General features: G+C 39.5%; 1 protein-coding gene across 7 annotated transcripts in view; it reads right to left on the bottom strand.

The window, feature by feature from the left end:
- The window catches only part of OSBPL3 (oxysterol binding protein like 3), a 94471-nt gene that overhangs the window by 36666 nt on the left and 30215 nt on the right, over positions 1-27590 (bottom strand). For 5 of the 7 annotated variants that reach the window (XM_063325031.1, XM_063325035.1, XM_063325030.1 and 2 more), the window contains exons 3-7: positions 13555-13797; positions 3802-3921; positions 3553-3606; positions 3230-3343; positions 2270-2440 (exon numbers count right to left, since the gene is read on the bottom strand). In XM_063325031.1, the coding sequence (XP_063181101.1) occupies positions 2270-2440; positions 3230-3343; positions 3553-3606; positions 3802-3921; positions 13555-13647 (552 nt within the window). In that variant the 5' untranslated portion in view covers positions 13648-13797. The remainder of the gene's footprint in view (positions 1-2269; positions 2441-3229; positions 3344-3552; positions 3607-3801; positions 3922-13554; positions 13798-27590) is intronic. The other 2 variants (XM_063325036.1, XM_063325034.1) reach the window with 1 other exon arrangement.

Genomic DNA, 27590 nt, shown 5'->3' on the forward strand with positions numbered 1-27590 from the left:
AGTTCCAACTTGAGTTGCAGAATAAAATAAAATGTACTATCTGTGTGATGTCATTCAGTACTGTATCGATTTCTACAATCAGTATGCAATTGTAGTAAGCATCAATAAGCACACTTATTTTAAAATTAATCTATGTAGTTTAGGTGTTTTATTCCTACGTAAAGCTGTATGAGCTTTAGTCATCTGTATATGTATAACCAAATAAAAATCCCAATGCCTTTAAAAGCACAAGAAAACTGAATTTAAAGATGAGCAATTTTATTGGCATTTTGTGAACAAATCCCACATTTATCTCTTCAGAACTCTATCTCATATAACCAACCTTTCCACAACTCTCATACATGAGGGGCATGAATAGGAGGGAGGAAGGAAGTAGGCAATGCCAAGAAACAGGCAAGAGAGTTTATGTAGCTCTAGTTAGCATAGTTTTGCTTTTGATCAGCATGGTTAAGCTTTAGAATCCAAGCTTTAGAATTCCACATGGTTAAGCTTTAGAATTCCACGTTAACAATATGTAGATACATACACCTCCCTCCTAACAATAACAAAAAAACAGATGTGAAAACCGATCAGGTGTTTCTAACAGCAAATAAAATGCAATGCAAAGTTCACTTGATATATTTTTCTCAAAATAACCTCAACTGCTGGATTGACATCGACTACCATCAAGCTAGGGATAGTGTAAATTGGCAAAATTCCATTTAGTTACAGCAGAGCTAAGGTGATTAACTGCAGCTTAAGAACTATCCCCTTCTATTTTTCACATGAAAATAAGTAGGGCTTCTTTGCAGTGCAAATCTGGATTAATAAATTAGAACTGAATTAAAGTCTTTCATGCCAAAGAAGAAATGGTTAGTTTTCTGACAGTGAGCATAGAATTTAGATATGGTAGTCATGTGGATTTTTTTTTTCTTTTTTTTTTTTTTTTGAGAGCACAAGCATAGATATATCATGGGCTTTGCAATGTTCCATTTTTGCCCTCAATATTCTTCTTCCCTTCCATCGCTGCTGTCTGTTGGGAGAAAAGAACTGAACGGCCACAGGAGGTTTGCCATTTCCTTGCAGACACAGCCTCAGAAGAGCAGGCTGTCAGAGCCACAGAGGCGCTGGCACCACAGAAAGCAGGCAGACAGCTCTTTGCAGAACAGCCCTGTTACCGCAGGGTGAGTTACTGTTCTTTCAGTTGCCGGCTCACACAGATCCCCTCCCTCTCAACCACTAACAAAAAGATGTTCAGGGACATGTTTGTGTTTGGTAAAATTCATACTCGGTTGCAGGATAGTCCTACCAAAGTAATGAACTGCAAGTACTGGGGAACAAGCCCACTCAGATCATAAAGCAATATAGCCAGCGAAAAGAAAAACTTAGATAGGAGGATAACGAATAGGTGATCGCTGCTTAGGAAACACTCTGGAGCTGACAGAAATAGAGAGTCATTTCAGTTATAGTAAATAACACAATATTCTCAAAAGAGATCACTGGTTCTAAATTGGAGCAGAAGAGCTTCTTTGGGTGAATGTCAGCCCGTCAATGCGCAGACTGCTGAAGGCACAGAGGTTGTGTTGAGCCACAGAACACAATCCCTCTTCTGTGAGACTGCATCAAAGAGGTCAGTTATGGTGTTGGACTGAGCATTTGTCAGGTCTTTTGTGAAACTAAGTCACAGACTTGACCTAAAGAGAAGCACACTGCTGACTGGACCCATCCAGACCCCATACCCACCTACAGCATGGTCCTTGTATTGGTCTGAATAACACTTCTACCTCAGTTAAAAATACAAATAGTGGCCACAGGTGATGGCTCTTGGATAATTCCTATATACTCCTCAGGTAAGCAGTCAGATTCATTAATGTAAAAGAGGATGGGTTTTACTAGCTAAAGGATAAATGAAAAAATGCTAAATGGAAAAAAAAAATCTAGCCGAGTGCTCTTCTGTGACCCAGACTAATATTTACCAGCACATATCAGACAAATACTGATACATGTCTCAAAAATTATGAGGATTCTAACTCAATATGAAGTTTTAAAGTCATTGCGAATATATAATTTACTGCATTAAAACAATGAGACAATAATTATAAGATTTAACAGCATCATAGCGATAACTCCTTGCCAGTAAATCAATAAATCATATAATTTTCCTCTTGACATTTTAGATCATAACTTAAACCCCACCACAAACTTCCATTATGCTTTTTACTTAATAAACACAAACCAGACTAATTTAATCCCTGATGAAAGCTCATTATTTATAAATCGTAACTATTACCTTTCTACCCGGAGTAGAATCACAGAAACCAGGGACAGAGTCCGCAATAGTAGACACAGGGAAGAAAAGATTATTGACATCGTGAGGAAACATGGAGATTTCGTTCTGACGGTACATTCTGTGATGACGAAGTTTTGCTACCCATTCATCGAACAGCTCCTGAGATTTCACCTACACAAAATTTCAGGTTTTATAACGTTTACATTCAAAATCACTAACAAAGAAACTAAGGTATTCTGTGCTCACTAGACAGCTAGTCTGGCTCATTTTTATTGGTAAAATATCAGAAAAGTTGTTCTAATGTTCCTAAAATGCATACTGTACGAGCTTAAGCATGACAGAAAATTAATCACAGGATAAAGTCATGAAAAAGAGAAAATTCAACTAGTATAGTTATGACTTCCAATGCAGAACACAATACTTAGCAACTTCTAGATGGAAAAAAACCACAACATAATTAAAAAAAAAACATTTAGTTTGTCATTTCTTAATTGCCTTTTTTAAGGTTTAGTCAAGGCTCAACTAACCACAAATAGAAATTTGATTTTGGTCATCTATTTTGAAACAAATTATCCCAAAAGGATAGATAAATCTACACAAATCTACACTGTGGAAAATACTTCCTATAGATAAGACAAAGAGCAAGATACAACCACTGAAAATAAAAGCACTTGTACAACAAGTGCACACCCTTTGCTGAAAAAAGTGCTGGGTGAAAAGCGTGCTGCTAAACATGAGGCATCTTTAAAGTTGCTATTTGAAACAGAGTTACTGACTCTGGAACAGTACAATAAAGCCTCTCAAGGTATAAAGCGTAACCTAATCTGCTGACACTAAAAGGTAAGTTATTAGTGTAACTAACAGACCTCCTACTATTAAGAAAAAAAAAAAAAGGTCATCTTCACCATACACAGCTAATGTTATTTTGGGAGCAAGGATATAACAATCCTGAAGACCTACCTTCAGATGGTATATCTGCTCTTCTGTATCCAAATCTATGCATTTTGTTGATTTCTTTACAGACATGACAGAAAGTCCAACATCAATACAGCCATGAATCTTCCCTCTCTCTATCTGCAAAAAAGTAAAAAGAATACAATTACTCCAGAATAAAGCAAAAGGATAGTTATTACCTGCAGAAACTATCATTTCCCCCCCTTCAAACTACCGTTTAGAACTGCTGAAATTCTATTTCCCATTGCCAACAATATGGAATTATTGTTATTTTGGATAAAATAGTGCTGTTACCTTATAATGGCCTTAAAGGGTTTCAGATCACTTACATCAGCTTGGCATTTAGAATACTTCAAAATCCCTCTGTCCAAAAAGAAGTATCTCTGCAAACAGAAATGCAGATAATTAAAAACAAAATAATAAAACACGCCAAAAAAATGCAAACAAAAACCCACCACCCCCATATATCTTTTGGAGAACACTTTCTCTGCTCTTAAGTTACCTATTTGCCACAAAACCGCACCAAGCAAGGCTCACTCCCATGGCATCAGGCTTTCAGCTGCACATTCCTTTCCTACCTTGTGCCAGCCCTTCAAAGGCCATTTCCTCTTTTTCAGCAAGCAGCCCTCCTGCTTCTGTGGCTCCTGGGTACAATTCATTGCTCCCCGGAGTCCTTCTACAATTTCCCAGCTGTCCTGCTTAAACAGAAAATCCAAATCTAGATCTAATTTCTTCCAACGAACAGAAATGTTAAGAGGAACATTCAAGGGGAAGAAGGCTTTAAGTAAGAAAAACCCAAATAATATCAAAATCTAAGCTTAGATCCATCTTTACACTTTGTTATGTATCTTCCAAGAGACAATATTCTTTTTTATTTTGATAGAAACAACACAAACTAAACAAAACACTATTTTATTACAGCTTCCTTCATTGAATGCATCTGCTTACCAGAATTTTACACATATATTTTTCTGTACACACATATACACAGTGTATAGCCACAGCCTAGTCACAGTTTAGCATAAAAAACCTCTGCAATCACAGGCAGAAACAGCCTATGCTAAAAGGATATATTTTATAGGTTATGAAGCAGAAATAAAAGATACTGAAAATGAAGACCTTTTCTATAAAACTATTTTGCCCATATTCATTAAGTCAAGGTTTTGTGTTTGGTGTGAATTGCAGCCTCCCTAAAGTAATAATAATAATAAAATAAAATAACAACAAATGAAAAATCCAGGTAAATAACTCAAGTATTATGAGGAACAAGACATAAAGGGAGAGTACAAGAAAAATAAAAAACACCCTTCAATCAGATACACCTCTAATTAAAAGAGGATCTCTCTTTTTTGCCATCAGGAACTCTTAAATGAAAGACCCTGCAGCAAGATAACAGAGAAGACAATAAGTCTCATAGTATTTTTACAGTTCTTATTTATGGAACAACTGCTGATGACAATGTAACATAAGTTTCAAGATTTGTGATGGGTGATCTCATGAATTATTTATTGCCAGCTACCATAGGATTTGACAGATCTAGAATTGTGAACAACTGCCAGGAAATGGCATGTGCTAGTACCATCCTCATAGATTTGAAAAAGACAAAGAATCCTTTAACGTATAGATTTTAATGACAAAAAACGACTAGTATGAAACACTTTGGGCAAAACAGAACTACACCAGGTAGGTAAGTATTTGTGGTCCTCCCTGTAAGATACATAGAGAAGTATTCCCAAAAAGAACTTGACTGACTCAAAAAAAACTTTTAAACAAAAATGAAACGAAAATCAGCAAGAGTGCTAGTTGTGCTGTGTTGGGTTTGCATGGCCAGGTTTTGGTAGCTGGGGGGCTACAGCAGTGGCTTCTGTGAGAAACTGCCAGAAGCTTCCTCCATGTTCCACAGAGCCAAGTTGGCTCCAAGGCGGACCCACTGCTGGCCAAGGCTGAGCCCATCAGCGACGGTGGTAGCGCCTCTGGGATAACATATTTAAGAGGGGAAAAAAAAACCTGCGCAATAGCAACTGCAGACGGAGAGACGAGTGCAAATATGTGAGAGCAACAACTCAGCAGACACCAAAGTCAGTGAAGAAGGAGAGGGAGGAGGTGCTCCAGGTTCTGGAGCAGAGATTCCCCTGCAGGCGCTGGTGAAGACCATGGTGAGGCAGGCTGTCCCCCTGCAACCCATGGAGGTCCACAGTGGAGCAGATATCCACCTGCAGCCTGTGGAGGACCCCACACAGGAGCAGGTGGATGCCTGAAGGAGGCTGTGACCCCATGGAGAGCCCGTGCTGGAGCAGGCTCCTGACAGGACCTGTGGACTCATGGAGAAAGAAGCCCATGCTGGAGCAGGTTTCCTGGCTGGACTTGCGACACCATGGGGGACCCTCACTGGAGCAGTCTGTTCCTGAAGGACTGCAACCCGTGGAAGGAGCCCATCCTGGAGCACTTCAAGAACTGCAGCCTGTGGGAGGACTCACGTTGCAGAACTGTCTCCCATGGGAGGGACCCCACACTGGAGCAGCGGAGAAATGTGAGGAGTCCTCCACTGAGGAGGAAGAAATGGAAGACGTGTGATGAACTGACCACAACCCCTATTCCCCCATCCCCCTGTGCCACTCGGGGGGGAGGAGGTAGAGAAAACTCGGAGAACAGTTAAGCCTGCGAAGAAGAGAGGGGGGCAGGGATGAAGGTGTTTTCAAGATTTGGTTTTATTTCTCATTGTCGTACTCTGATTTGATTGGTAATAAATTAAATTAATTTTCCTTAAGTCAAGTCTGTTTTGCCCATGATGGTAATTGCTGAATGATCTCCCTGTCCTTATCCCAACCCATGAGCCTTTCATTGTATTTTCTCTCCCCTGTCCAGCTGAGGAGGGGACTGATAGAGCAGCTTTGGTGGGCAGCTGGCATCCAGCCAGGGTCAACTCACTACATATGCTCATTTATCCGTCTCCAGAATCCTTAAAATTCACCCCCGGAAACCTAGGAAAACAATTACATTAGGTAATATGCTCATTACTTGAGTAACAAGGCATAATGGCAAACCATCTTTGAAAAGACATTCATTAAATAGCCCAAGGAATGTGATCTTTTATTCCACCACATTACTGGTGGCACTCCACTATTTTATTATTATTTTCCTTGCACTGCACTTCATGGAACAAAGTGAAAAGCTGCTTTGCTTCCCTGGCTTGACTTCACTCTGCCAGCACTACACAAGAGTCTGTAAGGAGTAGAATTGTGGGGCTGAGCAGCCCCCATCATTCAACACCCTACGGACCACCTAATGATGTACTACTACCTGAAGGTAAGTCAAAACTGCAGTTATCCTGACCAAAATTGTTATGGCACACATTTTGCAAGCCTACAGGTCTGGGTTTTATCCTTGTCAGTTTGGTAACAAATAGCTTCTTTACTCCCTCCAGATCAAAAGATATTTTGATAGCTACTTAGATACCATCATTTCTAACCAGTGATCATGAAATAATATTTTTCCTATTGAAAACCAGCAGTTACACTCCATACTCTTTATTTTTTATTTTTATTGCTTTGGGACTCACTTAAAATTATCAACGATCATGAACCCTTTCCTGCTTTGGGGTAAATTACTACGATACCAGATCAGGGAACACAGAAGTTACTCATGGATATCACGAGCTAGCAGGATGAAGGGAGAGCAGACCACCTCCTGGGCTGTCTCCAGCACACCAGCCTAACATCAGCCGCAGCTGCTCCTAGAAGCCAAGAGCAAAGGTCTTTCACAGGGTGAAGCTGGCAAAGAATGAAGCAGAGCGCCAGCCTGTGCCCATGCAAGGCCAGTTAGCTAGAGCTTGCTAGCTGCAGTTTGACAGCTATTCAAGTACAAAGACAGATCTAAGCCTCCAGAATTACCTCCCCCCCCCCCCCCGGCTTCTTTTTTTTGACGGAACATTCCAGTTGAATGATCCATCATCATGTTTCATGATGACAAAGAGCAGCCTCTTTAAGTATCACCAAATACAGTGTAATGCTACAATTCACCTTAACTAAGTAACAGCTGAACAGCTGCTTAAATGTCCACATGTGGATAAAATCTCATCTCCTCAGAAAATATGATCTACTAAATGAGCCAATATAAAAAATAACCGTGACATTAGCTGATTTCACGTTGGGGACTTGGAAAAAGGTAAACAGTTAAAAAAGTGAGAAACCTGATGGAACTAGTGAAAGATAATTCTAATTAAGAACTACCAGGAACATCTGCAAGATTAAGAAAAACATTAAAAAATTTTTTTGTTTCTTTCTTCTTGAAATTAGCCAAAGAGCTTAAAAGCTGTTTTGCCTGATTACTAAGCAAGCTATTTCTCTTGCCTTAGCTGAAATACATTAAACTGCAGTATTTAAACATGTAACTTTTCTGCTGAGAATTAACCTGAGAGCAGTCAAGACCAGTGAACAGCACTTCCTTTTCAATATTCCAGTGTTGTACCTAACGAAGAAACTTTCTTGAACTTTGGATCAAGTTCTCACAGACTTTGGTTGAGCTTAAACACACTGTATGGTTCATAAAGTGGTCTGCTTGCAGGAGGCAAGCACAAATTTCAGCACAATCAAGAAAAAAGAATCCAGATTCACTTTTTTACAAGCTTAGAAAGAAAGGGACTCCTCAAGTGAGGCAGATCCATGCTACATTGGGCATATGATGAGGCAGAACCTGAAAAATAGTTAAGCCAAACGCACCCATCTGGAATATACACAGTGTCAAATAGTTTTGGTAATATTTTTAAATACAGAGAACATACTGGCCTGCATTACAACTCCAATTTTGTCTGGGCCTCTCCTGCAGTCCAGGCACAAGCTGTCTCCCACGTTCCTGTAGGAGAGCCACATTTCTCTCTCTTGTTCTGGTCAGTGAGGTGGCCAAGAAAGTGCCTCCACAATTAAAAAGTGTGAAAATGGGAAGAAAAGCTGAAGTAGGAGCACTTCTTCCCATTGCACAGGCCCAATGGCCTGCCAAATCTCAGGTGAAGGCAAGTCTCTTACTCACATTTCTGGCATGGGAACCTCACACTTCAATTGCAAGCTTTACGTAAAGATAGCTTTAGTTAAATTAGAAATGGATCCTTTTTAAAGCACAAAATGTAATCAACTAAGTTACCCAAGAAAAGGCAAGCAATAGCTCAGAAAATTAAGAGTTTGGGGAACTGCTGGATATATGCATGGTACAACACTGCAGTAACAGCATCTGGTCCTCTTCTACATACATCTGTCCAGAAGAGTCCAACCTTTCCCACCTGAACCCCCAAAACTGCCACATTTTTCAAAATACCGCTGCTGCGACTCATTTTGGATCCTTTCACTCTAGACCCAAATCCTACAGGATCTTGATCGGTATTTTGTTTTGCAAGAGATCTGACATCTAATTTAATGAGGAAAAAGCATCAGTTGGCAGCAGCAGCTGCAGAAGCAAAAGAAAACTGCTTACTCTCTAAAATGAAGGCAAATGAATCAGTCTGGTCGGTTATCAACTGTTCTCATCTGTCTGAAATAGCAGAGGAGCAAATTGGAGATACAGGATTTCCTGAAAGCTACTGGAAGCATTCAGATTATGCTCCATTTTACCGATTCTTATCCCACAACAGGGAACTAAGAGATACCCCAAACCACAGCCTTAAATTTAAAAAAAAACCTCACCACCACACCCCCCAAAACACACCCCAAACCTCCCAGCTGAATGGCATTAACAATTTTAGCATAAGCCTGATACCCAGATTAGTAGTGTCTTAAGGTTATGACACTACAGAAGATTTTGTATCCCTACGGGCCTACATCTGCACAAAAAGATCAACAATGCATTTGCTGCCCAAGCAGAAATTTCACTTGAGGCTGAGGGAGGAACATACTCTTTGCTTTTCTCAGGTCCAGAGGTGCTCATTTCAGATCAGCACTGGTAATACACCCCATAGTCACCACTTGGCATATACCTGCTCTGTGACTGGGGAAAAAAAAAGCATACACTTTGATCTTCAGAGATAAGTCTGTCATTAGGTAACTGTAGTAATTTTCTTTATTAATAAAATAAATCCCTTCTCATTTTCTGCAATATTCTGTACCACACAGCTCCTCAAGGCAAATTATTTCAGGAGAAAGAATGAAGTAATGAGTTTGAGCGGCTCTCAGACCGATGCTTGTGCTTGCAGCTCCCTGAACGAAACAGATGACAGTGCCAGACTTTCTTCCAGTGTAAAATGCAGTCAGTTGTACCGAATATTTTAAAGTGCCAAAAATAGAAACCCGCTTTGTGGAGGATAAGGGCTGGCATCAGCTGCAACTAAAGCATTTGTTACGGTTCATAAAATTGGCAGAAATGATTTAATTTTCTTTTTAAGAACATGAGGGTTTTTTAAGCAGCTCTTCTGACATAAAACTTTTCCCTACTGAATCTATTTTAAAAGTTAGTTAACACATTAGACTTAAAAATAACTACCACAATATATCTTCTTTTGATCACAGGTCAATTTAATTTTAAAGATCAACACCAGTTTTTCTTCCTCACAAAACACAGTTTGAGTTGTAGCTTTGTGGAAGACATCCCTTTTCACGACTGAAGGAGCCGGGCAGAGAAAAGCAGAGAGGTGGGATGTGGCAGTAGCCTCCAACCTGCTATGGGGCTTCAAGGCAAAGGTGAACAGGATTCACTGTTAGCATCTTCAGTTTACAATGCAAATGTGTTGCATCTGGCAGAAAAAGGGCACCACGTTTAGCGAAGGAAGGAGTGGGCCTCTCCAAGTCCTGCAGACCTGCTTCAGTCAACTCTTTTTCGGCACAGTGGCCTGTCTTCTGCATCACAGGACACTACTTATGCTCTACACCACTGACACATGTTGCTCTGCAGGAAGCAATAATTAAATTTTAATGGGCACAGCAGCCTTGGACTAGAACCGTAGAATCTTCATGGTTGGAAAGGACCTTTGAGATCATCGAGTCCAACTATACACACACACAAAAAAACAAACCGCTCCAATCTCTGCCACTAGAGCATGCCCTGAAGTACCACATCTAGACGTTTCTTAAACACCTCTAGGGATGGTGACTCTACCACCTCCCTGGGCAGGCTGTTCCAGTGCCTGACCACTCTTTCAGTAAAGTAATTCTTCCTAATATCTAATCTAAACCTCCCCTGCCACAACTTCAGACCATTTCCTCTGGTCCTGTCATTATTCACCTGGGAGAAGAGGCCAACACCCACCTCTCTCCAACCTCCTTTCGGGTAGTTGTAGAGGGCAATGAGGTCTCCCCTCAGCCTCCTCTTCTCCAAGCTAAACATGCCCAGCTCCCTCAGCCTCTCCTCATATGACCTGGTCTCCAGACCCCTCACCAGCCTGGTAGCTCTCCTCTGGACACGCTCCAGCACCTCAATGTCCCTCTTGTACAGAGGGGCCCAGAACTGAACACTACGAGGGTTCCATATCACAGTCTCAAGTAGCTTCTTATTATTTGGTGCTAGCGTGTACCTGCAACAGTCTGTGGCTAGGAAATCAGAGAGACTCAAAACCCAGATCCCACTACTCTGGGCAGAAAAACAAATTACCTGTCCAGGTCCCTTCCCCTGCACATTTCAGAATGTGGTGTATGAATTACACCACTGAAGAAAGGGTCTATCTAGCAAGGTAAAGATCTTTATAATCTGCAAGACCAGAGTCTATTGGGAACCGGAACAGGGAGAAAATATCCATTCCTCACCCAACGGTGACACTGCTGTGCCCAGGCCAGTGAGTCTTGCAGAGTACTGGCTTCTGTTAGACCTAAAGGTCCCTCTTCCCACATGCAGCACAGAAAAGTATAACTACAAAACATTCACTGAAACAGGCTTCCACCACAAACCATAACTAACAAATAAATTAAAAAAAAAAGATAAGGGAAAATGACATACAGGAGTTATTCTCAAGTAAATATCTAGAGTGCATACTGCACAGGATATTTAAATCTTTGTTTTCCCCACCAAAACAGTTTGTTCTGTAAACTGCAAGATAACTTCAGTGTGAAAAAACAGCCATATGAAAAACACCTCAAACATCATGGAATTAAGGAAGGAAAAGCAATACAGAGCCATGCACATAAACACTGACAATGCTGAAAGAAACTGTAATTTAGAATTTCTTTTTTTTCTTTCTAAATTTTGCTACGTTGAAGGAAGACCTCTAGACCACTTCAGCAGATGCAAACAAAGTCAAAGGACAAGCTAGAAAGTTATTGCACTTGGTAAAAAAGGAAACAGAGAAAGTATTAAAGTATCCCTTACAAATATTAGAAGTTCCTATTTAAAAACAAAAATATCAGAAGACCAGTGGAACCTTAAGAAGCACATATAATTTCTGAAAAACGTGTTTGTAAATTTTCTGACTATACAGAAAAAGAAAGCAAGCAAGCAGAGCTTTTAGCCCTGCTTAGTGACCATTTCCGAGCACATAACAAGTCACACAAACTCCCCAACTTCTGTGGGCTCACCTCTATCATTACCTTCTGAAAACATGGACAATCCGTCAACCTATGTAGGTTGCCCAGATGCAGAGGTATACTGTTACTTACTTGGTATTGCAATGACTGACCATGAAAAGATTAATACTGAAACATTGATCAAAGTGGAGATACTTAAAACAATGCCCCAGATTATCATGAAGAAATATCAACTGTATTGCCCTTCAATATTGCATTGGGAAACAACCTACTTTATGCCTCCATTTAGCTTGACCTGATAGGTGCACGAGGCAATTTACCATCTGCCTGAATATAATGAATGAGTACATGTACCAGGAATGCAAATAAAACATCAAGTTGCATCTCTCACCTTTGTCAGGTACACCTTGCATTTTTGTACAGGATCAAAGAATAAAACATTGGGGATTGACAAGATGGCATTAAAACTTAGTGGATTATTCCGTTTCTCCAAAAGACAGCAGGTGAGAACAAAATGGCTAAGAAATGGGACCTGCTAATAATAGTATCAAAAGCCTGGGCTAGCCAACAGATTTGATCGCGTTAAACGGCAGTAAGTGAGGTTCTTGCAGAAATTGCTTATGCGTTAAGTATGGCTACTTATACTGGCTGTGTAAGACACCAGTGGATTTAGTCACGCTCATGTAAATCTTATTATTTAAATACTACGTGATAACACTTGATAGACATGAACTGTCGAAACAGACAATACAAGTTGTTTTAAATTACACTTTTTAAAGGTAATCTCATACCGAGGATATAAAAAATAATGTTGCAGGAAAACAAAAAAGGCATCCTGAAAGCAAGGATTTCTTTGCTCAGTATACTAGAAATGCACAGCATTTCTTACAAGCACGGCACTTTCAAAGGCATAAATGGTTCAGAGATTTGTCTGCTTCGCCAACTGCATGTACAGGGACAGAAGTCCCAGAAAAGCAGGTGCTATTTCAAAACACAGCTGAGGTCTCCAAAGCTTCTGGGGGATTAGGATGCTCAATTCCAATTAAAATTTCAACCTGAGGCAACTTCAAGAGCTCCACTAAGCCAGCATTTGTACAAATAAAAGTTTATGCTGAGCTTATTGCTCGTGATTTTGCCAGCATGGATTGAGCACGTTTAAGCTTAATTCTCAGTGTGGCTGCAAGTCAATGTTTCTTGACCAGACACAAAAGCTGTCTTCAGCAGTCTCACTTGTCAGGTGCAAACACTGGCACATGTCTTTTAAAACTTTAAGGTTTAAAGAATAGCATCACATCTTCAGAAAATAAAGCATCCTTTGCATTAGGCACCCAGATGTATCACGTTACATAAACGCTTATTTTCATAACTACAATCCTACAGCAATAAACCAGCACACACAGGCATTCACAGGCACTTTTTCATTGTCAAAGAGGCCCTATGTCAAGTTTCACAAAAGTGCATTCTCTTTCACACATGCACGCACACCTTTCCCTGGAAACTCGAAATAAGCAGAGCAGTTACACAATATTCTACCACAAAAGTGGTATCTTACAGGGACAATTTGGGATTTCGAGATCAAACCACTAAGGCCAAGCCACTACAGCCGCAATATTTCCCTATTAAGACACCATACACACAACGTGGCAGAAATTCAAATTCGTTGGTAGCATTCCAGTTTTACAAGTGCCTGCTATTCAGTAATGTGTGTTCACTGCATTTGACTCAAACCAAGATGCTGCTACCAATAAAAAAAAGACGAGAGAGTAAGGAAAACAAAGAAGTGATGAAATAATATAAGCAAGCAAAAGGAAAATGGAGTTTAAGAGATTCGCCGATATTCAAGAGCAAAAGTAATCTCAGTAATGCTTTCAGTTTGGCTAAAAAAGTTTGCATTACCTGTCGACTTCCCTGCTTGGAGGAGCAGCTGCTAGTACTTCTTGAAGGAGACAACATCTTCTGGGATACACCAAAGCTTCTTTCTTCACTCATGATCCAATACCATTTGTTTCACATAAGCTTACTTAGAACACTATTAAAAGGTAATTTAAAAAATGTGTTGGAAGACTCCTGAAAGAAACACAGAACTCATCCTTTACCCCAATGCAGTCCAGAGGCATGATCTGCATCCCATGGAAATTTCTAAAAGGGAAAAGAACAACAAAAAGCCAAGTTATCAGATGTTGTCTCTTACTGACATCCTGTAGCATGAATCATAATAAAGCCTTTGGTAATACAAGCTGTCTGCATTACTGTACATTATTAGAAATTAATTCAACAATTTTCAAGTCTCAAACAGGAAAAACATGAATTCGGGATGCTAAATGCATGCTTTAATCTTCACTGTTTATTCAGAGGACAAAGTACAGTATCAAGCATCTTTTTAAAGATGTAAATTCATTTAAAAGATTAATAAAGGCACACATAGAGTATAATAAATATGTGTATAAAATGGACCAAAACAGCCTCAAAATGAGAAGAAAGCATCTAATAAAATGTCTCACAAAAAGGATGGTGGGTAATCAGAAAAATACCTCTTTTTCCCAGTTCCTTGATAATTTACAAAAGTAAGCATGGCTTCAGGTTGTAAGGGGGGGAAAAAAACCTCTATAAAGTAGTGAACATGCAAACGCAGCTGCATAGAAATGTGCATGACCACTCTTACCTGGAACCAGAAAGTTGTAACTATTGTCACATCAGTTGTCTCAGTCAGTGACTGGAAGAATAATGAACAGTCTGTTTAATAACAGCCCTGTTCGCAGCATATGCAAATAAAAGCCACGCCAGAAACTCCCAATAACAGATTTCCAGTGTGGGCAAGAGTTGTCATGGTAACTGCATATATTTTTTAAAACCAAACAGAGGACATAACAAAAGGGTGATGCTTTCCAAAACTTGGGGTGGTTAGAGGAGCTTTATAGGAGTCTATCACTTCAGATTTTATTGTCTTGGGCAAGGAATTTGCACATTAGGAAGAGTGCAAGAACCACCACTGAAAAAGGTAAGGAAGTTTGCACAAAGGGAAGAGAAATATCATTGCCAAAACAGGGAGGCACTACTTCATCAGGTGAATGAACACCTGTCAGAAGAGTCCTGAACTGGGATCGCTGGTTATTGAAGTTTGCCATTCATTTTTTCTTGAAAAGGCTTTAAAACCTATTACCGAGAGAAGCAGCATTTTCAGATCCCTAGTAAACCACTTTTTGTATCTTATGAATTCATTTCCCTTTAAAAAAACAAAAACAAAAAAAACACACAGAAAAATAAGCCAAACAAAAACACCAAAAAAAAGTAAAACCCGGTGCTATAATTAAGACGAAGACAACATTATGTTGCAGAACACCTCTCCACCTACTGCCATAGTCTGAAGCATCCAACTTCCAAACAGAGACCTTTTCCAATCTATAGTGCCTCTGTGGCAATATAGTTTATTGTAACATTTCAACAATATGCCCTCTTTTCACCTGAAACAAGGTCTCTCTCTTCTTAGTGTTTACCTTACCTAGGTAGAAATACCCAGTTACCCCCAGACCAAATCTATGCTCAGCAGCAATAGTGAAACAGCCCAAGTCTCCAAACGTCGGGTGAGAAAGTGAGCTCTGCTGGGGCTCTGTCACTGCTGAGTCAGCCTGGCAATTATTTCCATCAGACAGGCACAAAACTAGCGAGCGCAATGCAACAGCTGAAGAAAACCAGAAGAGCACAGCAATGTGATAGCACGGCCTGAACTGGGCTAGTGCATGGGTTTTACACTGAAATTACTACTGAGCTTTGGAATAGTGCATTTTGGAGAAGGTATAGTCGCTTCCTATCTGGAAGGTAAATTTGTGTGGCATTTCATTAAGGACTAGCGCTTTTAGCAGGTTTAGATTTATCTCAATTTATGCAGGTTTTAAACTGCAGAGTGAGTATAAAGTATAACTTTCTTGCTTAGTTTCAAGCTGCATTTAGTAAAAGAGTTTAATGGTAACATCTCTATTAACAAGCAGAGGTCAAATATTCACAAGAAGAATGGAAACACGCTTCCTGCAAACTCATCTTTCAGATAACCCCTTGAAAGTACCATGCAGCAAGTGCTTTACTTTTTTGGCATACAGTTTGCTCAGATATCGCCTGTCCTCTTCACTGCTCTGTGTTCAAAATGAGCACTTCAGCACTTGGCTTTCATCAGTGACTATCCGGCATTTTGGCAGAGACTGGCAGAGTTCATGGCAAGAAACAGGCTCTAATTTGCAGCAAAATGCACTGAAAGTTGCTGTCATCAGTACCTTGCGAGTGTATCTTCAGGATGCACTAGATGTAAGTTACACAACGCCCTTTGCCTGTCTGAACACACAGCACAATGGTTGTGATGTCCTGGAAGTGTCAGGTAACTGAAAAAAAAGGAGGTCTCATGGACTTTCACACAAAAAGAAGTCATATAATCAGAAGAGTATTTCTATCATCATGTTTTTGGTGTGGAGTCTAAATGAAGTTGTGTGTGTACATTAGCATTTTAGGACAGAGCAGAAGGGCACTTCTGCTGCAAATCTCCTGGTCCTCCCCTCTTCCCACGTTTCGGTTTGCACTGCAGGACAGTCTTGGAACATGGAAACCAAATCTCTTTTGGATGAACTGTGCTCCAGGAGTGCATCCAGTGCTCACTGCACTGAGTCCACGGCACCAGATTAGAGCTGTCCTGACTAGTCCCATCCCGGTGTAGGTGCTGGGTCCTCACCTTTAACTGATTCGCTACAAAGGTCTGCTTTTAATGCACTGTTCTACTTGCTAACATTGACATTACCTAGACACAGACTTAGCCACCTAAGTAAGTACTTAAGATCTCCCAGGGCAATGTCATTTGTCCTTTTTGAATCAAAAAGAGAGAGACGGGCACTTTTCCAGAATTCAAATGAGCTGAAGGTGACTCAGCCACCTAACCAGAAGTGCTTAAACTAAGGGCAGGAGACAGATGGGGTAAATCTGACAGAGAGCACCTGAAGTATTTCGTCAGTCTGTTTCCAAAATTAGGCTTTTGAATTTTCCTTTATTACTTCAAATTAATTTACTACATGGGCTGAAAAAGAGGCTTTTGTTACCTGAAGAAGGCAGGAGTGAAGCGTGCCCTCTCTCCAAAGTGTTTTATTATTATTTTATCGGGGTTTCCCAGTAATGTAACTTACTACCTTGAGACTTCCCAGTTTGAACAAGAAAGTGTATATGAATAACGAGCATGGCCCCAAATCATCTTTGAAAACTGCTGCATGCTCCAGCAACTACTTTGTGCTCCTTTTTTAAAATTCTCCTCAAGTTCAGGAATAAAAAAGAAAACTGTGGCTGTCCTTCAACAATAACCCACCTATTCTTCTAGGAAGGTGTGAAAACACTGATCCTGCATCCCAAACTGACTCGCATATTCTGGCTGCCAGCAGCAGTGGCTGGGCCTCTCTAAGGCAACTGATATTTTACATTACCCATGGAACTTAAGGCTACCAGGCACAAGAGTAATTACAACTTTAAAGCAGGCATAAAAATTGGTGTTATGCTACCTATGCTAAAATTGCGGCTAAAACTGATGTTTTGAGGTTGTCATGATCCACCTACTTCAGGTTCAACACACTTTGGTCCTCCCCGTACCACAGGACGGCCTCAGAACTGTGTTTGTGCCCACCTTTCCTCTGGAGCGCACAGTGCCTCTCCATCTGGCCTACCCCAAAAGACACATCAGAGGCGTGAGGCTGAGGGAAATCCAAATAAATTTAGGACAGGAATTTTCTCAAGTGCTAAATACTGGCCTAATTCTTCGCTATCTAGTCAAAAACAGCAAAAGTAGGCCAAGAGAGTACTTTTGCAAATGACCTTGCCAGGTGCATTTTAAAGAATTAAGAATACGTGAGTATCAAATATTATTTATAGCTACTACATCCTAAACCCATAAACAGCACTTATCTCTACTTATCATCTGTTACTAAGAGCCTTATCGTTCTACATCAATTAATGTATACATATGAGAGGACCTATTTTTTAAAAAAAGTACCATCCGAAGTTGTTCTCAAACCTTTAAAACTGCACGAGTTCAAAGCAGCTTCTTAGTATCACAATTCATCTCTTGCTACTGTCAAAACAATAAGCTCACAGCAAAACACAATTTTTTCCACATCTTAAAAAAGGCAGAAATTTAGAAAAAGAACAATTGAAAACTGCAGTAAAAATCAACATTATGCAATTTGTTATGGCTCTGGAAGAAAAATAAAGCCTTAACAGCTGCTTCAGAGCTGATTCAGCAGTGAAAGAACACTGACGAGAGATTTTGAGCAGCAGAACTGGAAGCATACATCTCATTCTATAACTGTAATCAATTAAGGTTTTGTGCACAGAAGAATACGAAGAACAGCCTGAGGAGAGTCATGTGGCCACAGCAAGCGCAGGACTGAGCAATCCAAAATAGAACTGCAAGCAACATTGAGTGACTCTCATAGAATTAAAAAAGAATTCGTGCTGAAACCTTTGCTTTGTAGCTATTATTAAGTTACATTCACTCATGTCCACCTGGATAAACAAAGCAATAGTCTTTCTCAAGTAATGCTTTCATGGCTTTCTCTGTTATACTTCAAATTGTCAGCTTTAATCTATCCCAGTGTCTCATCTGGTTCAAAAAAGGAAAGAATTATTTATAGACTACAGATACACCATGTACAACTACTGGAGATGTCTTTTCAAGGAGGGTATTAGCTGTTTCCTGAATTACCATAAGACTCATACTACTGAAGGACAAAGCACACAAATAACTGTCCTGTTGCTAGCTATTCTCTTTATAGAAGAAAACTTGCAGAAACAAACATAAAGCAGTTTAAAACAACTAAGTTATTAAAACTATCTTTGAAAACAAAAGTTCAAACAGCTTAGGGAGACTGACAGTAACAGGAAGTATTTCAGAACTGCCTTCCATCGTAGGCGCTCTCTGCAGACATCACCCAACACAGCCTGTGTTGAGCTGATGCTTTCATTAGCCATGGACACATACTACTCTCTGAAGTAGTCCGTTATGCAAAGAAACACTTAGTTCCATCTAGCCCACTTCCTTGAGGAGGCTATCATAGTAATGAAACCATACCATTTCAGTGACCCAAAAGAGGAAAATGTAGTTCAGGCAAAATTCTCCTAATTGTCTAATCAACAGACACAGAGTGAGAAAGCAAAAAAGCGAGACAAATGACAAACACACCCCATTTAACACCAATGACTTTTCATGTATAACATTCATCACTTGATGAAAGAAAATCCTGTACGTTGCAGTGTAAGGAAAGTAAAAAACCAAAACAAAAAAAAACCCAGAAAAAATCTAGTAGAGTACGTCCCAAGAAAGACATCAATGAAGAATATGCTTCAATGTCAAGTCTAGTCAGACTCTCCTGAAGCAAAGCAAATATCTGCTGTCTCACTACCCCTTGGGGCAAATAATTCTATCCTTCTATTAGAAAAATCTTACATAAATTTACAAGTAGGTCAATTGGCATCTTGAAATACATACATAAAAATACCACCTTTCCCTCACATCCACCATAGAACCTAACTATAATACTCCATGCAACATGATTCATTTTAAATGTATAATCTTGACGCTGTTTCCCCCTCCCCAGGAGATCTGCGATAGATTACACTTGTATAAAAAACTTGCTGGGTATATAGTCTAGACAGATCTGTTAAAAATCTTGGTGACTAGTGATACTGAAAACACATGCAGTAATGGCGGCATTGTATTACTATGGTAGTCAGCTGTCACACCACCTTTTCCACCCAACTTTTAATTGCAGTCAAGAATCATAACTTAAAGGACTGACCTAGCCCACAGTCAGGTCCTAAATAATTAATAACTCTCCTTCTCCCCCCACCCCTTTTGGAAAGAGCCTTGCCTAGGGACAGCCTAGCAGCTCAGGGCTCTCTAGCAGGAGCCACTGGACTGAGTGGGGTCCCACGTGTCCCCTCCAGCTCTTAGCATGACTCTCACACACTTGACTGAGAAGCCAGAAGCTGGGGGGCCATAGGAACCAGTCTGCGACCCAGTAACAGAGGGGTCCACAGTCTCCCTATCAAGAGGATGGAGCAGAAAATAACAGCTACTGAGCTGGGATCAAATTCTAGACTGGGAGCAGATACACTGCATACAGCAATGCTAATGAGGTTGACAGCCCTCCCTGTGCTCAATAAAGAAGCAGTGGGTCTGTTTGCATGGGAAGTGCCATTCATCTAGGGAAGACCTTACAAGTGAAAAGACAAAGGATGATCAGGCAATAGAAAAGAGAGAAGGGCTTATTACCATTTCCAGTAAGGAAAGTAACAGGCACGTGGTATCATTTTACAGTCTGTACTAAAAACCTTGGAAAGGCCCATCTGTTAGTGATAACGTCCCAGAGTTGGTACGAGTGGAAACATTACCATTTGGCACTAGCTTGGTTGCCTCTCATTTTTCTGCTATCTGTTACTATTTAAAGCTTTGCTTTGTTCACTAAAACAAAGATAGTCCACTATGCCCCAAGGCTTATTCCTTTTTAACACTGCACTTGCAATTGCTAAAACGTTACTGAAATACAGACTGTTTGTTTTCCTAGATTCAGTTTTGATAGGCACAATGTTAGTTCTGGAAGTCAGTGCCTTCTCGTGGAAACATCTGTCAGTCTGCCAGCATGTAGTAATTCAAGATCTTAAGACAGTACTGTCTGTACATCAAGAAAAAGACATCACTTTCCTGTCAAATCACTGAAGGCATCCATGTAACTTTGAATCAGACTGTCTCTTTGTGACCTGATCAGCTGCATAATGATGTGAGATGCATAAATCTACCAAGGCTGACATCAAGCAATATGTTTTATTAAACCAGTATACATAGTTGATTTAACTATGGAAAAACAAACCCAAAACCAGTCACCTGTGGTTTCAGGTAGAACAGCAAATGGAAGAGTTTTGGTAGCCCAGCCACGATCCTTCACAAAAATCTGAAGAAAAACATTATGGGGTATGCATGAACAACAAACACAACACCAAGATCCTTTATCTCATGCAGGAAAACTAGATGTGTTCATTAAAAAGTGGCAGGATTCAACAAGCCTGCATTGTCCTCTTTGATGTGGCGTTCTGGTTTTCACACTTTGGCATATCTAATTTCTAAAAAAACTAAACCAAAACCAAAAAACTAGGGTCCCCCTCCCAGATAGCTGTTTTTCCATGATACACTGGAATTAACATGTATGTCTTGTGTATGTCATTTAATTCCTAAAAGAAAAAAGTTACAACAGAAACAACACTTCCCTTTAAGAATGTTTAGTGCTTCTCCTTTAAAAGCAGGCTTATTAGCTCAAAATTTAAATCTCATTAACTTTAATGACCGTGGTAGCAAGATTCAGTTCTTCCTAGGATACACAGAAATTCATTTATGCACTTTATAAAGTGTAATGACCATGATTTATGAAAATGTCGCATTTCTTCTTGATCGACTTACCGTATCATTAGAGGCTTCTGTCTGTAAATCCATTCCAGTACACCTTATTCAGTTTACTTTACAACATCAGTATTTATAAATGCAGAACTACAGCTTTCTTTTCAATATTATGCACATTATTTCTACATATTGGTCTTTCATATTAAGATAGCTTGAAACATCAAAAGAGGTGTGTAGTATTCTGAAAAAAGGCAGGATTAGCACATCAGTGTTAACCCTTTCTAACATCATCTTAGGCGAGGGGCCACTAACTTCCCAACACACTGTTTCTAAACATGCAATGTGTGAATAACCTTAGAGATACGCTGTAGGGAACAATTAACACACATAAAGTATACTGAGGACAATTAGTACTACGAGTGCCAAGAATTTTTGTTATTAATGCCAAAAGGTAAGTGTTTGTTAACTCCAAGCCTTTGATTAAAAAATATGCAAATACGAATAAAAAAGTGTACACAGAAAAGTGTTTCTTTTAAATAAAAATTAAAGATGTTAAGGCTTGGGCTAGAGCTCTTCAAGGGCAGACAGGGCAATGCCTGCAACTGTCCCTTTGCTTGTAAACACATATCGCCTACACTTATGCAGGTGACAAGAACCGAGAAAAGCAGATGCAGGTGCAGAGGGAGCAAACCATGTTCTTGGAAGATTCTACATCACAGCTGGCCTTAAATCCATCCATATTTATGACTGTAATGAACACTTTGACAATGGGAACCAGGAAAGAGGTTCCAAGGATCAGGTTTTCTGCAAATTATCTTCATGGCATAGGATAAAGATGAACTGAAAGAGATCTGGAAGCAGAAAGATGCATAATATGGGAAACCAGATTATAAATCTGAATGATTACATGCAATGTTTTGCCTAAATAATACGAAATAGGAAAATACCAATCACAGTAGCTGGGTCAGAAAAAGAAGACGCAGGCTAGAGATGAGGGCCTCTAACTCAGTTAACAAGGTAGCTCTTGAGCAGGAAAGAGACCATAAAAGGGATCCTTTCCCCACCTCACGTGACAGAACTCCTCAAGTTCTGAAATGCTGGAAGAGAATCCGAATCCATCTAGGGTTACCTTAGAGGCTCTACTTGGACAGAGCTGGTAAGAGAACTTTTGACCTTGAAAAAAGAAGAACGTGAACACAAAGCTGCAGAAGCAGCAACCATGCTCAGGAAGAACAGAAAGTCTATTTCAGAGTAAGCGCTTTCATGTCAGATCTTGTCCTGCCACTGCCTAGCTACAATGGAACAAAATCTAAAAGCAAGTTAGGAGACTGGCCAAAAAGGAAAGCTTCAATTAAGACTTTGTGAATAATTTAATACTATTACTGACAGCCCAGAACAAGGAAGATGTATAGAGCTTTAATGCACTAAGTTTGTTTATACAGGTCTACTACAATATGACATCCCAATGTAAAAATATGGCCCGCCTCCAGCAATAGAGCTCAGAGTTAATACAAAGCTGCTGAGAACTTTAATGGATCTCAGTAGCAGTTCGGTGTCTCCACTGATGGGTTAGAGCTCAAATTCATATTCACTTTATAACTGCAGTTAAACAAATTCTTGCTCCCAAGCAATTTGTAACTGTCCTTTTTCTGGAGACCAGTAGTTCCCCTACAAAGAAAATAAATTTTAAAAAATAATTTAAAAATCACAGGAACCCTCCCTAATCTGCTTCAGTGGAGAGCCATTTGTCACAGGGGGTAGTTCACATACTTTGCTTTGGCCAAAATGCAGGGATGCTCATCACCAACTTGCGGGCAAGAAAGTAGAAGCTGTATTGTTTTCAACTGATCAGACAGATCTGGAAAAGATACTCTGTCCCTAATCTTACATTTTGATTTAGGTTACTGCAAGCTATTGACTATCTATTTGAATTTAATTAACAACAAGAGAAATTCCACATGATTAAAAAAAAGCTTCAGCTACACTCCCATTCTCAAGAATTTTTAGAGGTTTAAAAGATCAGCAGTTTTAATTATGATGCTTCAGCAATATGAAAGAATGAATAATTTACAAATAACTTGATTTGAGCTCAGTGAAAGGATGCTACAATTTAACAATCCATATTTGTTATTTCTAATGAGTACACTCATTTTTTACTTCAGTTACAGTCACCATAGACAGGCTATAGAGACAGCAGACAACAACACGAAGAGTTTTATAGCATGTGCAGTCAAGCGTCTTGGTTGCTTCATAGCATTTTTGAGGTTGGTTATACTAGAACTGCAACTGAACAACCTGGATTTTAATTATAGGCTATAAAAGCAGCAATAAACAGAAGTGTTTACAAGTGACGTAGATTCCCTTTAAACTGCTTAATATTAAAAGAGCACCACCATTCTTGGTCTTTGCCTCTTCTCCCTACTCCCCTCTCAACCTCTCATCATTTTTGTGTTTGTTTCTAAAATGCTGGCATATGGTACTGACTTTTCTAGACCATCAGAGCTTACAACACAAAAATAAAATAAACCTGTGGTTAATTATGAGTAGGTGCAGCATAAGGTGCATCCTGACCTACTTAACAAGAGATTTTCCACAATTTTTCATATAATGCACTTGATTAATTTCTGAAAAGGAAAATAAAATTTAAAAAAAGCCATTTCTTAGAGGAAGGAGCTAAAAAGTTGGGGTTTTTTATTTTTAATAAAAAAATATCTAAAATAATAACATAGGAAGTTGCAGGAAACATAACACAGAGCTAATTTTTTAACAGATGGCAGTCATGCCCTCTTCACCCATGCTGACCTACATATTTTTCCCTTAACTTTTATTAATATTCATCTTTCACTGTGTTTTCCAGAATTTTGCCAGCAAATGATACATTTAGGATAAAAGGTCTGAGGAACTCATTCAAGTACATCTTTTTTACATGATAAAATATAGAACACAAAGCAAGAAAACACCTTTAGAAAGCTTATGCCATAAAATTGCATTTTTGACACAAAATTGTCTTTTCAAAGGCCGCTCAAGATTGAAACTATGTACAAAGTTTTCATCAAGTCTTGACCACAAAACTTGGAGTTTGCAGACATCAAAGCATTTTGATAACTCACACTTTCTTCTAGAAAAAAAAAATACACCTATTCCATACAGACAGTTAATTCACAACCATTCAACTGAATTTCATTATTTTGTCCTATGCATTTAATTGTGAAAAGGTAGAAAAATTAAATGCATGTAGAAAGCAAAGAGATGGAGGAGGAATGTGGAAATAATTACTGTGAATGGCAAAAGAATTTTAAATTTCCATATAAAATGTACCCAATCTTTTCTTCTAAGCATTACGTTATACTGCTTTTGAGAACACATAATAAAATATGTCCACAATACTCAAATCTTTTACTTTTTTTACTCCAAAATGACAAGGATTTACATGGAACACCACATTAAAGATAAATCTTGGAATGACTGATGGCAGTTAGAAGGATTACATTTGGAAAAGTTACATCATCAGCATTTGCAGTCTTCCAGTCTTCTCTTCTGTACTCAAAAATAAGAACATTAGTCAACTGTCTGTCCTAGCAGCAAGCAAACGAGGTGGCCATGGGAGGCAGCAGTCCCCCAGCTCCAGTTTCAGACTGTCGTTCTCAGGCATGCTAACTCGCCTGACTGCTCATCAGCGTCTGGGGAAAAGAGCAAAGTAGTCTGAGCATATTCTCACTTCATGCACAACAAAGAGACTGCTGCAAAAATATCCTTTTGGAAAGACTTACTGGCTTTCTTGGAGTAGAAGAGGTAAGCTTCTATGTAACAAATTCTCTATGGATGAAATTTATGAGCAGCATTTTGTGGTTAGCAACACAAAGATGTCGAGAAAAGTACCACATACAGTACCATCGCCTAACAAAGCTCTGAAACCCTGCACATACGGGCAGAGACTCAAAAGGACCAATAGTTCCTATTTTGCCTGAAGGACCAGCCTCCTGATGTCCCTCATTAGAATGATCTCCCAGAGCAGAAAACGCACGCTAATTGGGACAATCATAAAATGGTTGTTGCTGAGGCTATTCCCACATTGTTCCCAGACTGAGACATTGAAAGGTTGTTCTCTAGTGTGATTTTACAATACCAGTTAGGCAGATGAACAGTGAAGGTGATCGCTTCAAGTCAGTAACCAAACTATAATATAAAATACAGTGACAAACCAAGCAGGATCTCCTGTCACACTCCAGTATCAATTGCTTCACCAAGAAATGATTTAAAGAATAGATCGCTTATCATGCTGAATGAGTATCATACTTTTAAAAGGTGAAAGTCAAGAAATACAGAGTACAGTACAACACAACACATTTCTTGAGCACCTGGCAGTGTATCCCATCTCTTCGTTTTAGTCAAGTGAATTAAAATGCTAATAGAACCACACGCCAGCTCATTTACAAAGCCCATACAACAAAATCCAAGTAATTTCTATATGTGTGAAGTACAAAAAAATTATTTAATTACTTGGAGGAAAAGATTCTGATCTCTTTCCTTATGTTTCTCTCCTTTCAGCACCATTAGGTTTTTGAACAAAGATTTTGAAAGTGGGACAAACAGGAGCCACATGTCAGGCTCTGAATAGCATCCAGTGAAAGCTGACTGTATCTTCGTGCCTCCCAAAACACCCACCTTAAAGCGCAGTTCATTTAGGCTGACCCAAAACTGCATTAAAAGCTTTTACGCTCCACATTTTGCTTTCACATAAATGATAGCATTCCCAGCCATACAAGTTCTGACCCATTACCAATCACCAAGCTATTAAAAAATTCAGTATCATTCCCAAAAATTGGATTAAATTTGTCTTTACTCCAGCAGCTCATTTTGAAAGTCTGTCATTTGCTCTTGTGGGTTGTCCGCACAATTCTAGCATACAGAGCTAATTAGAGTTTCCACTATAGTAAATGCTGCAGCGCACTGCTTTTCCTGCCTTGTGTAAAGGGATCTGACTTTGTATTAATTTTGCCTGGGGACTCCACAGACTGCTCAGACAGAGCTCACATCTCCTGTTGCTAGTTCATACTCTCCATCTTCCTCCCTGCCCCACTCCCTCTGCCTGGAATATTTCCTAGAGCTAGGGGAGGATGTGGGAAACGCATGAGGCATTTGGAAGTTAAAACCAGCAGTTTAACCACCTTGTACAGCAAATATAAGAGGCTTAAATTCACCAACAAGTGCAGGAATTGTCAAGTTGGACGTTATGCATTAAGCATGAGAAAGTAAATACATGTGACAAATGCATTTCTTCCCATGTGAATGTAATGATTCTCAGGCTAATGTATCTAAATTAAGTCACACATTAGTTATGTCTGAACAGAGCAGAGTGACAATTAACATTCTGTACATAATCAACCACTGGGTTTTTATATTCACAACCAACTCCAGGGACGCTGCAGGCCTGACTTTTCTTCAGCTGAGCAAGCAGTGAGATATTATTTCAACAACATCCACTTAGAGTAAACAGCCTTCATGTCCACATGCACAGAACAGGATATTTCACAGGTAGTAAATTAAATAAATTGTGTGAAAGCAAACAGTTCAAATTGGGCTGCCATGATTTATCCAAAACGACTAAACACTCTTCCATTAGATCTTCCCTGTAACATACTGAATCAGGACTTGTTCACCACTGGTCACAGAAATAAATAAATAAATAAATGTCAGCAATGCTGGTTTTCACAGTCATTTCAGAGTACTCTGAAATACAGTTGCATGCAGAAATGTGAGTATTTTTGTGACAGCAATAAAATATTCTTTATAAAGGAAGGTACAGCTTCCTTACCATGCACTTTATAATATGTTACCTGTTGTTCTCACAGTCCAGCTTAATGACAGGAATTTTACTAATACTCAATCATGGCAGTTACAGCCTGAAGCTGCAATGCTGAAGGACAATTAAAGGTCACTGCCTATAAGATTACACCAGCCCCATGACAGAACGTATTTGAAAGCTAAGGCAGAAGCCCCCTAGCTCTGAGTCACTGCAGTCTCAACAGATCTGGACATTTCTCTCAACATCTGCATCACTTGGGCTTTCTGAGCTGGCTACTGGATTCAGATCCGTCGGAATGCCACCTGCCGGAGGACTCAGGTGGACCGCAGCCTTCCTCTCTACTTCAGCAGCTGTATTCTGTTTATCAGGCTAAGAACTTCTGCAGCATCTTCCATGGCAAAACCTACAATTTGTGCAGGTAACAAAGCTGCTTTATTTCCAATAGCTGTGAAAAGTACATGCATATTTATATACATGCTTTCTATACGCACATCTGCATGCTATCACCCGCTTCAAGTGCTAATGATCCTTCTATAATCAAGTTTTAATGTGCACATTATTTTTTTTTTATGACAACCCCTTTGTATTTTAAAGGCATATATCATATCCAGCATGTTGTGGCCAGATTTCTGGGCTATAAGTTAAATAAAACGTGATGCATGTTTATTTAACTGGAAAACATGAATTTATCTTCCCACAGGTGACCATTCTAAC

The sequence above is a fragment of the Chroicocephalus ridibundus genome, chromosome 2, assembly GCF_963924245.1.
Source record: "Chroicocephalus ridibundus chromosome 2, bChrRid1.1, whole genome shotgun sequence".
In the NCBI taxonomy this organism is placed as follows: Eukaryota; Metazoa; Chordata; class Aves; order Charadriiformes; family Laridae; genus Chroicocephalus; species Chroicocephalus ridibundus.